The sequence below is a fragment of the Ctenocephalides felis genome, unplaced genomic scaffold, assembly GCF_003426905.1.
Source record: "Ctenocephalides felis isolate EL2017-DRISC unplaced genomic scaffold, ASM342690v1 CF-g0.4_SCAFFOLD_03571, whole genome shotgun sequence".
In the NCBI taxonomy this organism is placed as follows: domain Eukaryota; kingdom Metazoa; phylum Arthropoda; class Insecta; order Siphonaptera; family Pulicidae; genus Ctenocephalides; species Ctenocephalides felis.
In genome coordinates this window covers 67,647,990-67,663,013 of record NW_020539725.1, presented here as the reverse complement: position 1 = coordinate 67,663,013, position 15,024 = coordinate 67,647,990, and the positions used below count along the sequence as shown (strand labels likewise).

At 26.5% G+C, this 15,024-nt stretch overlaps 1 protein-coding gene across 2 annotated transcripts in view; it reads right to left on the bottom strand.

The window, feature by feature from the left end:
* LOC113386914 (corticotropin-releasing factor-binding protein-like) overlaps positions 1-13,980 on the bottom strand; it is a 46,096-nt gene extending 32,116 nt beyond the window's left edge. The window contains exons 1-2 of one of the 2 annotated variants that reach the window (XM_026624672.1): positions 13,828-13,980; positions 2,336-2,481 (exon numbers count right to left, since the gene is read on the bottom strand). In XM_026624672.1, coding sequence (XP_026480457.1) covers positions 2,336-2,428 — 93 coding nt within the window. In that variant the 5' untranslated portion in view covers positions 2,429-2,481; positions 13,828-13,980. Of the gene's footprint in view, positions 1-2,335; positions 2,482-12,102; positions 12,158-13,827 lie in introns of those variants that run through there. The other variant, XM_026624673.1, reaches the window with a different exon arrangement.
* Positions 13,981-15,024: the final 1,044 nt, after the last annotated feature.

The window sequence follows — 15,024 nt, the reverse complement described above, 5'->3', positions numbered from 1 at the left end:
TTTTATAGGGAAAATAATTTACTTCGACGCGTAAGAAAAGCGGTGGAGCAATTTTGTATTTTATGTAGGTGTAAAAAATATTAATTTTAAAATTATTTTTATAAAGATTCTAATATGTGTGGAAGTAATTGTGAATTTTTTACACATTTTTTATTTATATGTAAGAAAATTTAAAATACTATTATCTGGACAAAGAATTTTTGTGTCATTCATTTATAAATTGTTCTATCATTATAAATATTTAAGTAAGATCTGTATTTTGCATAAATTTTCTTCAAAATGTAGTACATAAAAAAACACAAATTGTCTATATTGTGTTCTGAATTGTTAAATGTGGTCTGCAAGCTTAGTTTTAAATCTGTAATTTTTTTTTTACTATTTTTATGTTGTTGTAACCAATTTAATAAATTCTGACTCGTTTCTCCTATATAAATTAAAGTGCAATCGATACAGTTAATTTGATACACCAATATTTTTTTATCTCATTTGGTTTAGTTTTTAAATTTTATTTTTAGTTCCCACTGAATGAAAACTAAGACTATAGTCGATTGTAAAATTAATTTTTAAAATAAATTTGTTTTTTCTCATTGGCGCCTTCCATAATACGAATTGCGTAATATTCTCTCTAAATCTCGTGAGAATTTATTATGTGCGTAAACAACAAATAAACAAAACAAATAAATGAATAAATTTATTTATCCCTTTTACTGCAATTTTATTTATTATTCATTTTATGTCGGAATTTTATTGCATTTTCTTGTTTACGTCCATTTTGCTGTCTGCTCGAGAGCAAAACGGGTTGTATGATATTACGTCAATATATAAATATATACATATTTATACATACATATATATATATATATATATATATATGTGTGTGTGTGTGTGTGTGTGTAAATTATTATGTCGTCGGCAGTAAACGTATTTTATGGTTATCGTCTGAAAATAGAATAAATTAAACGAGTTATTGAATTTGCTAGTTTTTATTTGCTGATTTGGTCCGAGAGGGTAGCGACCTCATAATGTATATTTTTACCCCATTTTTAGAAAATAAGGACTCCACTGACAAGCAGTAAAAGACCTTAAATCAAAGGTACAACTGGTCACCAAAACAAAACCTTAAAAAGGTATCCTAGTGTAGAGGCAAAAAATTTAGATCATTTTTGAATCAAATTAAAAAAAGATAATTATATTTTATTTAATTGCCGAAAAGGAACACAAAATACCAAAGAAGATTAAAATTTACCGAAAATCAGCAAAAATTACTAAAAATGAGTAAAAATTACTAAAAATAATCAGCATATTACCAGAAAAAAGCGATAATTACTAGAAAAGGTAAAGAATATTGAAAAAAAAATATTAGAAACAAATGAAAGTTACTGAAGCAGTTGCAATTTACTAGAAAAGATTTAATTTTTAATTAAAGAAACGATGAGTGATAATATAAAAATTACCATATAATTTTAAGAGAATAGAAAATTAGGGGTCAAAAACAAGAGATTTGATGTAAATTCTGCAAAAATAGTTTAAAGTGGTACCAATGAGCAAATATTGGTGCTAAGAGCCTAAAATCTGATATCAAAGGAGTTACTGGCCACTGAAAAAGTTATTAATTTTAAAAATTAGCAGTTGAAGTGGAGTTCACAAAAATAAAAAAAATGCAACCCTTCTAGTAATCGAAAAAATTAAAGTAAATTAATCTATGTTGATGTAAGCTATAGTATATATACTAGGATTAAATTAAAAAAACAAATTTGACAAAATGCTGACCAAAAATGACCATTACCTTAACACTTTTTAGAGTTTCTTGATTTTTTTAAAAATAGTAAAAAATGATATTTGGTAATGAATATCTAAAAATTTCAAGTAAATCGGTTCAGTCGAACTCGAGAAATCGTGGACATCGTATTGAAAAATATAGTTTTGAGAAAAATGCAAAGAAGGAAACAGAAGAAGAATTTTATGGTAAATTAGATGTATCTCAAAAAATAATTTGAATTTTAAAAAATCTTCTGTTACACATATTTTTTAAGAGTTAAGCTTCGAAAATATGAGAAATAAAATAACCCACCTTAATAATGAGTCAAGAGTGAAGCTTTAAAAATATGGGGAAAAACAATAAATTTTTTTTTGGATTTCTACACATTTTTAAAATTTTGTTGAAAAAATATCAATATCTACTTCAGCATTAATTTTTCATGGATATATTGATATGATTTTCAAAATTGTAAAACATGTAGCATTGTTTGAAAATCATAGCAATATATCTATAAAAAATTTATGCTGAAATAGATATTTTTTAAGAATGTGTTAGAATTTTATTTTTATTTCTTACCTGTATGCTGGCAGATGTGACCATTTGGCTCAAAAATAATATGCTGAGTATTGAAGTAAAAATTGCTTGAAATTGCGTCCCGATTCTTGCCATTTTGATAATTTAATATAATATATTAAAATTTGTCAATTGTGTCTTCTTGAAATCTGAAACAAAAAGAAAATTCGGTTAGAATCACCAAAAAAAAAGAGATATAAATTTAATGATTCTGATGTAAAAATATTTTAAATACTAAGTTTATAATAAGTTATTTTATATGAATGGTTCTGTGGTGTATATAGAGAGTGAGGTGTAATTATTACTACATGAATTAACTTTCAGTATTAAATTTGGAAAGAAAAAGGAACTATTTGCATCAATTTTCCATATACGAATAATAATAAAAATATTTTATATGAACCACAATGTAGGAAGTTCAAAGGCAATTTTATTTTTAATATCTACACTTTGAAGTGCATATCAACTATTTGTTATCGGAAAATGAAGGTTGCTTTATTATTTGCATATTCAGTTCTATAAATAAAATGAAATACACAGAATATTTGGAATTAACACTAGATTATTTTTTTAAATTTCGAGCTAACAATCATTGCATTCTACTTCATTGGAAATTAATTATAATTTTAATTAATGATTGTAGTGTAATGATTGTAATGATTGTAACGTATATTGTATTGGAGAAAATTAAATAAAATAGATTATTTATTAATGAACATGTAAGTTATTATTTAGGTAAAACAAATTTATGAATACTTTATTTTTTCCTTAATCTTTTTTAATCTTGATTGAAGCAAATTATTTCAACCCACAGAAAGCCAGTATTTATATGAAAAAAAAAGATTTAATCCAAAAACACGTATATAAATATTTAATTCAATACATAATTTAGTGTTTCATTTTATAATCAAAAGTAAGATTTATGTTATTTCTGTTACCGAATTCTGATACTAAAAGAAATTACGTGATTAAAACTGAATTCTTCATGCAATTTTATTTCATTTAGAATTCCATAGCATATATTAACTTAGAAGCAAAATTTTGAAAGTGAAATTATTTTGTCGAGATGAAATATTTATTGCGTTTATGATAGTTAATAAAACTTACATAATTGATAATAACTACTTTATTGTTTAATATCAGCTTAGAAAAGAGTTAGAAAAAATTGGATCATTCTGAAGAAATCAGATAAACAATGAAATTTGAATACACAATGAATATTATGGACTTTTTTAAATAATATGAAGATTACTCTAATAATATTACTTTATCGAATAAAAGTACAAATCGAATCCTTTGATCTACAAAATATTTGTCTACATAAATATTACAAATGCAACGATTTGGAAAATTAAACGAGTTTGACATTCTATTTTTACAAATATTTCTGTATGAATGAATCACTTAAAAGAAAAACAAAAGAAAATCTTTGTTTTACTCGTATGCGTCAATGGAAAACATGAAATGCAAACCAAATATTATTTTAATAAATATTATTCTAGCATATTTTATACGTCATGAAGAGAATATTTATTATAAGTTTAAAAATAAGTATTTATACTGGTGTTGTTAATTTCTATAAAATCAAGAGTGTATACTTAATAATATGAAGTAAATAATTATAAAAATATTCATAAAAAATGTAAATAGTGTTAATCAATATTGTTTTTTAAAAAAATTGTTAACATGAACTTTGAAATGGTAAATATAAAAAATTAAATGATGTTTTTTACTGAAATAAATAATTTCAAAGGCGTTCTAATAAATAAACTGGTCAAAAATAAATAATTTCAATCTTAAAAAAACGAATGATGTTCAAGCATAAACAAATGAATACCAAAAATATACGTGCTTAATATTTTTAAATCTTTAAAATTCTTGCATTTATTTTCAAGAAAATATAACAAAACTGTAATAAAAATTAAAAAAACTAGTGGTGTATGGCACCTTGAGGCAAATTGCTGGAACTTCCCGTACCGTAATGATATATTTGAGTAAATTTAAATGCTTGCAAATTGATTATTATAAATACTGTAACTTTTATTATTCGTTTTTTTTATTTGACCTCTTATATTATTTGTAATATATGGGCAAAATATAAGAATTTTGAATTGGACGACGACTTTCATGCTTACATAAAAAGTAAATAAACAAAACTTAATCAAGCATATAGTTAAAATGTAGGACCTATATATATAAAAATATATAAACTGAATTGCAAAGTTTCAGAATTTCAGCTAGAATTAGAAAATTAAAATCGGGAGTCATTTTCAATATTAAAAAAAAACAAATATTTTTCTAAATTGAGAAATCAATTAAAACCCCGTAATTGTGAATGAAAAATTGAGTCCACACATATGCACACATACATATATCAATTTTCTTCACATACTTTGTGTAAAAATGTTCATTTTGGATTTTTCGACGATTACTATAATTTACTCATACGGAAAGTTAAAAAAAGTGCTAACAAATTATTATTTATTTAATTATATTATAATATTATTATTAGAATATTTATATTAGTTTATGGTTGTGAAAAACCATGTCTTGGCTTTAATAAAAAATGTATAAACTATTGTATAAACTATAAATGTATAAACTATTTTTAACTTCCCGTAGGGTAAGTTATTGTAATCGTCCAAATATCGAAATTATAAATTTTGGCATTTTTCGACGTTTTGAAGGTTTCTGAACATTTTGGCATACCTCAGAAAAAATGAATGTGTGTGTTTTGTATGTCCACATTTGTTCGTTTTCGGGCGCACGGATGCTTTAAAAAACTTTCGATTCCTATTGAAAGGGAGATGTGCTGATTAGTTTTTGGCAAAGGCAGGTCCAGCAGTTACGGAGATAAAGAGTAAAGAGTGCAGAAAATAAAAATCGAGTTTTTGAGAAAACGGAGTATCCGATTTGAATGATCTAAGAAACATTCAATTAGTAAAGATTGGGAGAAGGTGGTTATTACTTTTTGGAAGAAGCAGGCCCAGCCATTTCGAAGATACAGAGCTGAGTGTGCGAAAAATGGCAGATTTTGAGAGAAATAAGCGTCCGATTGGAATGATTAAGAGAACTTTTGCTTGTTTTAATGAAATAATTGATTTTGAAAAAAAAATGTTGCAAAAATCTTTTTTTCAATTTTTTTTTTCAGAAACAAAATTTTTTGTCACAAATAATTCAGATTTTATTTTTAATTCTGACTGAAGTTCTAATATAGTAAACAAATAATTTCAACTTTGCAATTCAGTTTATATAATTCTTATAAATATTAGACATTGTTACAATATTTATAATAATATTTTTGAAAACATTCAATATTTCTCGAACATCTCGTTACGGTACGGGAAGTTCTAGCAATTTGCCTTAAAGCACGATGCCATACACATCACTAGTTAATTAGTTAGTATTTACGGTAGTATTAATATTGTTAGTATTTACGGTTTGCTTATGGGTGAATAAATAAATCACTCAATCATGGATATATAATTATACATATAATTATACAATTATATAAAAATATTAAAAAATTAAATACCGTCACTAAATGGTCATCTATCTCGAAGAAACTCCTTACACAAAAAAATTTAAATCACTCGTCAAAATTTTTGCGCGAACTTAGAAATTTTAAAAATTACCAATTAACTTTTGTACTTTATAATTTACAATCAATTATCAATTATCAATTATTATTATTATTATTTCAGTGTTTCCCGATCGGGTTCGCGTCGCAAAGTATACCGTTGGGAGTAAGTTCGTGAGCTTTTAAGCGAGAGCTTTCAAGCAAAAGCTCTCTCCGCCGGCGGACGGAGAGCGTGCGCAACTGGTGGTGCTGGTGGTGCTGGTGGTTGCAAAGAGAAATAGAAGAATAGAGAGTAGAGTAAAGTAGAGTAGACTCGAGTGTGTGTGGATGTAATGGGTTGTTGTTGTTAGAAGAAATCTTGGATTATGGTGAGGTAGGTGTTGGTTATGGGTAGGTGTTGGTTTGATTTGCGTCAATTTTTTATTCATTAGATAAAAAAACAGATAGACATAAAAAAGAGTGCGTGTTGGGTTCACACGCGATTGAAGTAAAACTTATTTGCTACTGTACAAGATGGAATTTAAGTAAAAATAAATACATCATATAACAATTTGGAATAGTGTTTATTGGTAATATGGTAACACTCGTGATGCACACATTTATTAGTGTCAACCATTATACACATTTATATAATGATAAATTATAAATTATATATTTATAATAGCATTCAAAATATGTATAATATTCGAAAACAATAATGTAATTAAAGTCATACTTCAAATATGACATGATCGGTTTGTCATTGTAATTAGCATTTACGACTTGAACCTTCATTAGAAAAATGAAGTAATTGCTGATTAATAAATTCTATAATATTCGTTCACACAGTGGATTATGTTAAACAAAGCCTAAATTGTTTTCCCAACTTCACTCATCATGTAATAATTGTGTTTGAAGAACTTCATGTAATTAGAATTAACATACAGTCCATAACTGCTTGTACTTTTTTTGCTTTTTCAGTCCCTGAAGAAGATTTACTTTGAAAACTTTGAAAAATAAAAGTTTACAAATTCAATTTTTATAAAAACCTTGATTTGGCACCATATAAACGAACACTTTTACCCCACAGTCAAAAATATTCCCATAGGGGTTATAGTTAATCGCAAAAAAAAAATTAAGATGAAAATTTTTGCATATGTTTACGTTTCAAAGGTTTCTGAACATTTTGGCATTAGAAAAAATATATGTGTGTGGATACAAATTTTCGTAGACGATTCTGGGAACACTGATAACCTATTTGAATAATTCAAAAACATTCCATTCGTAATACAGATTTTGAGAAAACAAGCTTCCGTTTTAAATGATTCAAATCACATTTTTGGGTGAGATGGTCCAAAAATTTTGGCAAAGCAGGAAAATATTAAAAAAATTACAAATCAATATTATTGATCCATATACCAAAGAGCTCTTGGTAGGCCGATAAGTAGACAGGTAGATAGGTGGGAAGGTGAAAATCTAGACAGGCTGGTAGTAGGCAGGTAGTATACATCAAAATCAAATTTGTGTTGATTAAATCGATTATTAAACATATTGGTAAGTAATGAAAATTTCCTCTTACACCTTGTGTAACAATTTAATAGTCATGTTTATATACATCAAAATTATTTTTGAAGCTAACAGTCGAAGTGAAATATTTAAGTAATAATATTTTTATTTTCCATGTCAGTCATACATGCCTGACGCTAGCTAAGAAATTCTACATGAGCCATGTCACACATATATGTGTGACTTAAAATAGTGTTTTGTAAGGACTTTGGCACAAAAAATTGTTTCTTTGATTCATTATGTTTGCTTGTTACATTTTTAACTAAATTATTTAATAAAGTTACCATATAATTGTGACAATTAAAGTATTAAAAATCGCTCCCATCCGAAAATAATTCGAATTATTTTTGAGATTTTGTAGATGTTTCAAAATTGTTAAACTTTCTCAGATTGAGATTATGTAAATTGTTGATAATATAAAAACAATTTGTATTTTTCTAGAATCAAATATAAATGGTTGTTTCTCTTAGTATTGTTTCAACAATAAAACTTTTTTCATTTTACAATGTTTTTATACAAATGGTAACACCATTTGTAAATAAACGTTTTCCCTAACGTTTTATCCTTTTTTGTGCAAATTGACGATGTGAAAGTTGGAAACTTTCGGAATTCCAAACAAATACAAACCACATTATATATATATATATATATATATTATATATATATATATACACTAAATAGTTATATAGTTTTATCATTCTGCAAAACTTTATCGATCAATTTATTAGTAAACGCGAAAGTTTGCGAGAAAAGTTTGAAATTGAATGTCTTCGGTTGGTCTGGTGTCAACAAATAATTTGTTGGAAATTGGAAGAGTGTTTCAGGTCTTTATAGGTAATTTAAATATAGTTAACTAAATTAAGTTCTAATATGATTTGTTTATACCTTGATCTTTTATTAGTGTGTCTGTATGTATGTCCAGTAATCCAATTATCACATTTTATCAATATGTTTAATTACACCGTGACTTTTATTTTATATATATTGTTATCAAAGTATCTTTTTATATATCTCGTCTTTTTTTATTATTGAAGCAAAAGAAATATTCTTGCTCATCTGTGGATTATCCTAGAATTTAGTATTATGATCTCTCAAGAGAGGGCAATAAAGAAGTTTTAAGCGTCACAAAATCACTTTAAGGATTTATTATTTATGTTATGATATGAGAATTGTTTTTGATACAAACTTGTTCATATTTTTGTGACGCTTGAAAGAATAAATAAATAAATAAACATCGTATAACGTTTTTGTACATTCGTCAATATTTGTAATCAATTAGTAGGTACTTAAATTTTAGGTTAATTTTTGAACATTCAGTAAAATTATTGTAATTTTACTGGGTTTTACTCAATTTTAATGAATTATACTGAATTTACTGAATTTTACTCGATTTTATGAACTTCACTCATTTTTTTGAAATTCAATCAATTTTCTGAATTTTATTGAAATTTTCCAATTTCACCAAATTTCCTAATTTTATCAATATTTCTAATTTTATAAAAAAAATCCCAATTTTACAGATTTTTCTTAATTCCTAATTTTACTGAATTTCTAATATTACTAAATTTCCTTACTTCCTAATTTTACTCAATTTTCTAATTTCCTAATTTTACTCAATTTCCTAATTTTACTGAATTCTTTAATTATTTACGATTCTTTAATTTTCCAGAATTTTCTAATTTACTAGAATTCTCGAATTTTTCAGTATTCTCCAAATTTCCAATTTTTCACAATTTTGCAATTTCCAAATTTTTCCCAATTTTTCTGAATTTTATTGAATCTAATAATCTGATTATTTTATTGAATTTCCCAATTTTACTGAAAATCCAATTTTTTCTGAATTTCCTAATATTACCAAAATTTTCCAATATTACCGAATTTCCTAATTGTTCACAATTATATTTTTTCACAATTCTCTAATTATTCACAATTTTCCCAATTTTTTACATTTTCCCAATTTTTAACAATTTCTAAAATTTTTCACAATTTTCTAATTTTTCAGATTTTGCAAAATCTTCAAAATTTAGCAATATTTCAGAATTGTCTAATTTTCAGGAATTTTCTAATTCTATTTTTTAATTTTTGTAATTAGTTTAAAATTTGTTTGAGTTTGTAAATGAATGAAGATAAAATCATTTGTCGAAAATAATTAACATGTTTGGCAAATTTAGAACAAAATCAAAATTTATAATTAGAAATCACTCGCAAATTAATATATTGATTTAATGAATAAATCTATCATTACATATATCAGGAAGATCTTGCAATTTTCCTCATGGCAAAATGTCACTTAGAATGACATTTCTGTCCTGTCTACCAAAGCAAAAATGCCAATTTGTATGTTCAATACCTGTTACGTAACGAGCAAGAACAAAATCGGAGTTAACCTATATATTTATTTTGGCATTTCTATCTAACAGGTATCATAAAACACATTTGCCTACTTTTGGGACGAATTTATGTCATACATGTAAAATTTTTACTACATAACGAACAAAAAAATAAAATAGTAATAGATAGATTAAATAGTATGTGAAAGTAATAGTTGGTAAAAAAATCTTCCAAATTTTCTAGACCAACATTATTCTAATTAGTCGAAAAACTCATTTCCAGTTAAAAACGACTTTTGCTCTGATTCATACAAAATTCCAATTTGGGTAAGTATCATTTCCCAGAATTTTCCCATTTTTACAGTCACCTTTTATTCTACTAATTTTATTTATCTTATCGTAAATGAATGAAAAAAATGTTCAAGTTCAACAGATAATATTTATTTCGCCGTCACTGCATTTAATTTAACGAGATAATCCGTGATTGATCGAGTGCTCATAATATCGTTATCGTTTGCAAATTCGATAAATCGAAGCTTATTTATGTAAATTCGATGATAATAAAAGTTATAAATCGATGCAGATAATAAATAATATGACGTCAAAAGTGGTGAAAAAGAAATAATGAAAGCAAAAGCTTTAATTTGGAAACAAGTAGTGATTTTTTTCATCTTAATAACTAACATATATTTTCTTATTCGAGATCTCCATAAAACTCTTCTTACCAAGTTTTTACTATCTCATAAAATTCATCCCTTGTTTGTTTTGCAAATGAGTTAGCCAAAAAAAAGAAAGTTTAGAAAGAAAATATGGGCCGACGTAGAAAAAATGCATCGAATCTTTCTCTTATCGAAAAGATCGTCTACGACTAATATGGCACGTACTGTTTGCGAAAAATAAATAAATAAAATAGAGCGAATGTGATGGCATACATATGAAATGTGATTTTGGGTTATTTATGACCCATATTTGAGTATGTTATATATATATATATATATATATATATATATATATACAGGAAAGAGTTATGAGAAGTTTCAGTACTGACCAGAAGGTTTGAGCACCTTTAGTATAAAAATAAAAACAATATTCGAGTTACTAATAAATCAAAAGCATAAATAATATTAATAGTACACAGATTACGATTGTAAATAAATATAGTAATAATAGTGCACAGATTACAGAATATAAGATTAAACAAAATTTAAGAAAATTTTAGTGTTCAAACCATTTTTTTAGAATGATGTAATTTTTTGCAAATTCTGTAGTTTATTACAAACTCTTGTTAGAAATCTCGATACACAAAAATATTCTAACAAAATTCGAAGTAATATAGCAAAATTCAAATTCACTACATTTTTAGGAAAAGGTGATTTTTTATAAAAAATGTGATCTTCCTAAGCAAAATGAATTTTTTAATCGAAATGTGTATTAGCAAAATGTATTTTTTATAAAAAATCGTAATTTTTGAACAAAATGTTATTTTGGTGACAATGGTCTTTTATTTAAAAACTTGAAAGTGTTGTATACACAACCAAGTCATGAGACTTGAAAAAAATCAGAAATTCTCAAACAATTGCGAAAATTTTCCATAAATACCAAAAATCCTCAATCAATATCGTCAACACACAGAAGTCAACATTTTCAATCAGAATCGAAACGTTTAAGAAAAATCAAAAAGTTTCGAGAAAAATGAGAAATTTTCCAGCAAAATCAATAATTCCAAGCAAATGCAAATTTTTTTTTACTAAAACCAGATACTTCCAATTAACATTTGCAATTTAAGTACAACTAATAAGCACAACCTAAAGATTTAAAGCAAATAAAAAAACTTAATTTTTTAAACAAAAAAATTATGAATTCATGAAAAAATTAAAATAATAGAATTTAGAATTATTGAAAAAAAAAATTTTCAACCAGAATCAAAACGTTTTGACAAAAATCAAAAAGTATCGGAAAAAATGAGAAATTTTCAGGCAAAATCAAGAATTTTCAATTCAGATTTTTTTAACGAAACCTTCCAAATAACATTTGCAATTTCAGGAAAAAACTACGACTAATAAGCACGACCTGAACATTTTAAGCCTGAAATTTTCAAGGACAGCCTTAACAAAAATTTTTAAGACGAAATTGAAGATTGAATTTTAAGATGAATTTTTAAGATGATATGAATTCATGAAAAAATTAGGTATATAGAATTTAGAATTACTTTGAAAGAATTGTGGCAAAAATTGAAACTAAATTAAAAACACTAGACATATTGAAAATTAAAAAAAAGAATAAGAAAAAAACAGTAAAAATAAAATATTAGTTACCATGATTAAAAATTGACGATAGCACACTTTATTGAATTTTAATTCCAAACACTACATTATCGATGTAAAATTGAAACTAAACTACAAAACATCATCTCAACTTATTTTAATATTTATAATAACAGTCAATATTTGTGCAATAAGACAATGCAATGCGATTAAATTTGAATGCTAATATTTACTATAAATTATGTGATAAGATAATTTTAACCGCAAACTAAAAGATAATTAGTTATTAAAGATAGTTGTGCTGTCTAAATGATTATTTTTCCATAAAGTACAGTAAAACCAGTTTTTGCGTTGCATTTGAGACATTTTATTTACATATAAATTACTATTTGTATATAAATAAACATTTGAGAATTAACAGTGGCGTTTTAAGAGAAAACCTGCCATTATTTGTACATTTTGCTCGAAATCTCCGAAACGACTGGACCTGACCTTGCCAAAAACTAATCACCACCTCTCCCCATCATTACGAATTGAATGTTTTTTGGAATTTTGAAATCGGATGCTCCATTCTCAAAAACTTGATTTCTGTTTTCTGCACTCTTTGCTCCGTATCTCCGAAACGGCTGGACCTGCATTTGCCAAAAACTAATCAGCACATCTTCCTGTCAATAGGAATCTAATGTTATTTTAACCATTTAAATCGGTTTATCCGTGCGCCCGAAAACGTGGACGAAAAATTGCGGACACAAAACAAACACACATCCATTTTTTCTTAGGTATGCCAGAATGTTCAGAAACCTCTGAAACGTAAAAATATGCAAAAATTTATATTTTCGATTTTTGGTACATTATTATAAAAAACGCACTGGATTCACATCAGTAGTCAAGACAAGATAGATTTTTTATTAAATCAATATTAAAGTTATCAATATTATAAATAATATTAGGTTGTCAAATATCTCCCTTCCGCTTTTTTGCTCTTGGTTATATACAAAAAGGCGGAAGGGAGATATTTGACAATCTTATATATTATTAGATTATTAGAAATATAAAAAACACTACGGAAAGTTATTAAAATTAAATTTGATCCAAAAAGAAATTGTAAAACTATTTGATTTTGTAGACGTGAGTCATGGATAGAACTTTGCATACAAAGTTAACGTCGAAAGACAATACTACTGTGTTATGCAACTAAAGTCAAAACTGCACAAAAACCAGTTTTACCGTTATCTATTTGGTTTATTGAATACATAAATAATTATAATATCAAATATATATCATCAGAATGTTATATAATAACAACAACTGCAGTCAACACTCCGATGACGCATTGAGTGGGTACCAAGTAATATACAAATCGCATTTCTATATGGAGACTAATAAATCTGAAAACCAAATTGTAAATATTCATTGTATTGAACATAAAAAAATGTAATATAAGCTGAATTAAAATACTATTTTCCAACAAAAACTGATTATTTTAAAACTGACTAAGAAGCCTTGAAAGTGCTAAAACCGATATCGTACACAGCTATGATAAAACCTGGCATGTACATACAAACAAACTGTAAAAGTTAAAACAATCGCTAACAAAACTGATATTTCAACCTTTTACACAAAAATTCTAAAGTTACTACAAGGTTATTCATAAGTCGCACTCAAAGCACGTGCGCAAACAAAAACCGTGTTAAAGCCCCGCGTAGTACAGAAACCGCGTTTCAGGAGGGTTCACAAACTCAACAAATATATCATATATCCATAAATAATACTCACTTATCACACTAAGTTATCCAAGAACTCCAATCCAAATAAAAATTTCGCTATCCCACTGGCCTGCTAATTTCGGCTTCTCGAGCATACAACGACGGAATCGACCCGGGTTGCTTTGGCGTCCCGGGTCGATACGCCGTTGATGTTGAGCCTGCCAAAGGCAGACAGAAACTAAGCTCTAGAGCTCGGAATTTGTCGTAAGGTCGACTGTCCATAGACCATAGACAATGTATAGATGAGAACGTCTGTTGGTAAACAAATCGATTGAAGGTGAGTCAAAATATCAATATTGAAGATGGAAGTGCCCTCTGGGTGGTGTGAATTGGTATTAGAGTTTGATTCTTGTGAAGAAATAACAGCTGTTTATTTTCAGTTTTTTTTTTTTTTTTAAAAAGAAATTTTCATATACAAAATTTGTACAATTTATTTTAAAGGCAAACAAAAATAATTTGATACAACAAACAAAATTAACAAGTTAAGTGATAAATATTTATTACTATTGAAGATCAAACATTCTAATTATAAAATTGGCAATGAAAAGAAATCTTATGTGCAGAAAATTAAAAATAAACTGTTGTAAGCGGTATTTTACCTTAAGGCAAGTTGCATGTACTTTCTGATATGCGTAAATAATCTATTTAATCAATAATATAATTAATAATTATATAATTATTTCAGTATGTATAATCTATTTATTTATCTGTAACTATTAATTTATGTACCTGTTTACCTGTCTACTCATTTATCTGCTCGTATACTTGCCTGTATGTCTACCTGTTAACTTATCCACCTATTCACCTATTTTTCTGTCTACCTGTTCACCAATTTATCTGACTACCTGTCTACCTGTCTATCTGTCCACCAATTTACCTGACTACCTGTCTACTTGTTCATAAGCTTACCTGGCTATAAGTTTATCAATCTATAAGCCTATCTGATAACATGTTTATATAACTTTTTCACCCGATTATCTGTTTGCCTGTCTACCTGTTTACTTATCTACCAGTTATAACTTCCAACTCGCTTATCTTTTTTTAACTTGTCTACATATTTTTCTATTTGTCTACTTGGGGCGTCCTGAAATCACGTGATCGACTTTTTAAGGATTTTTGGACTCATCCCTTTCCCTTCGTGTTATTCAAAATTACCCCCTCCTCGCCCACGAGAATTGTAAAGTTTTTGATTTTTTTTTAAAATATT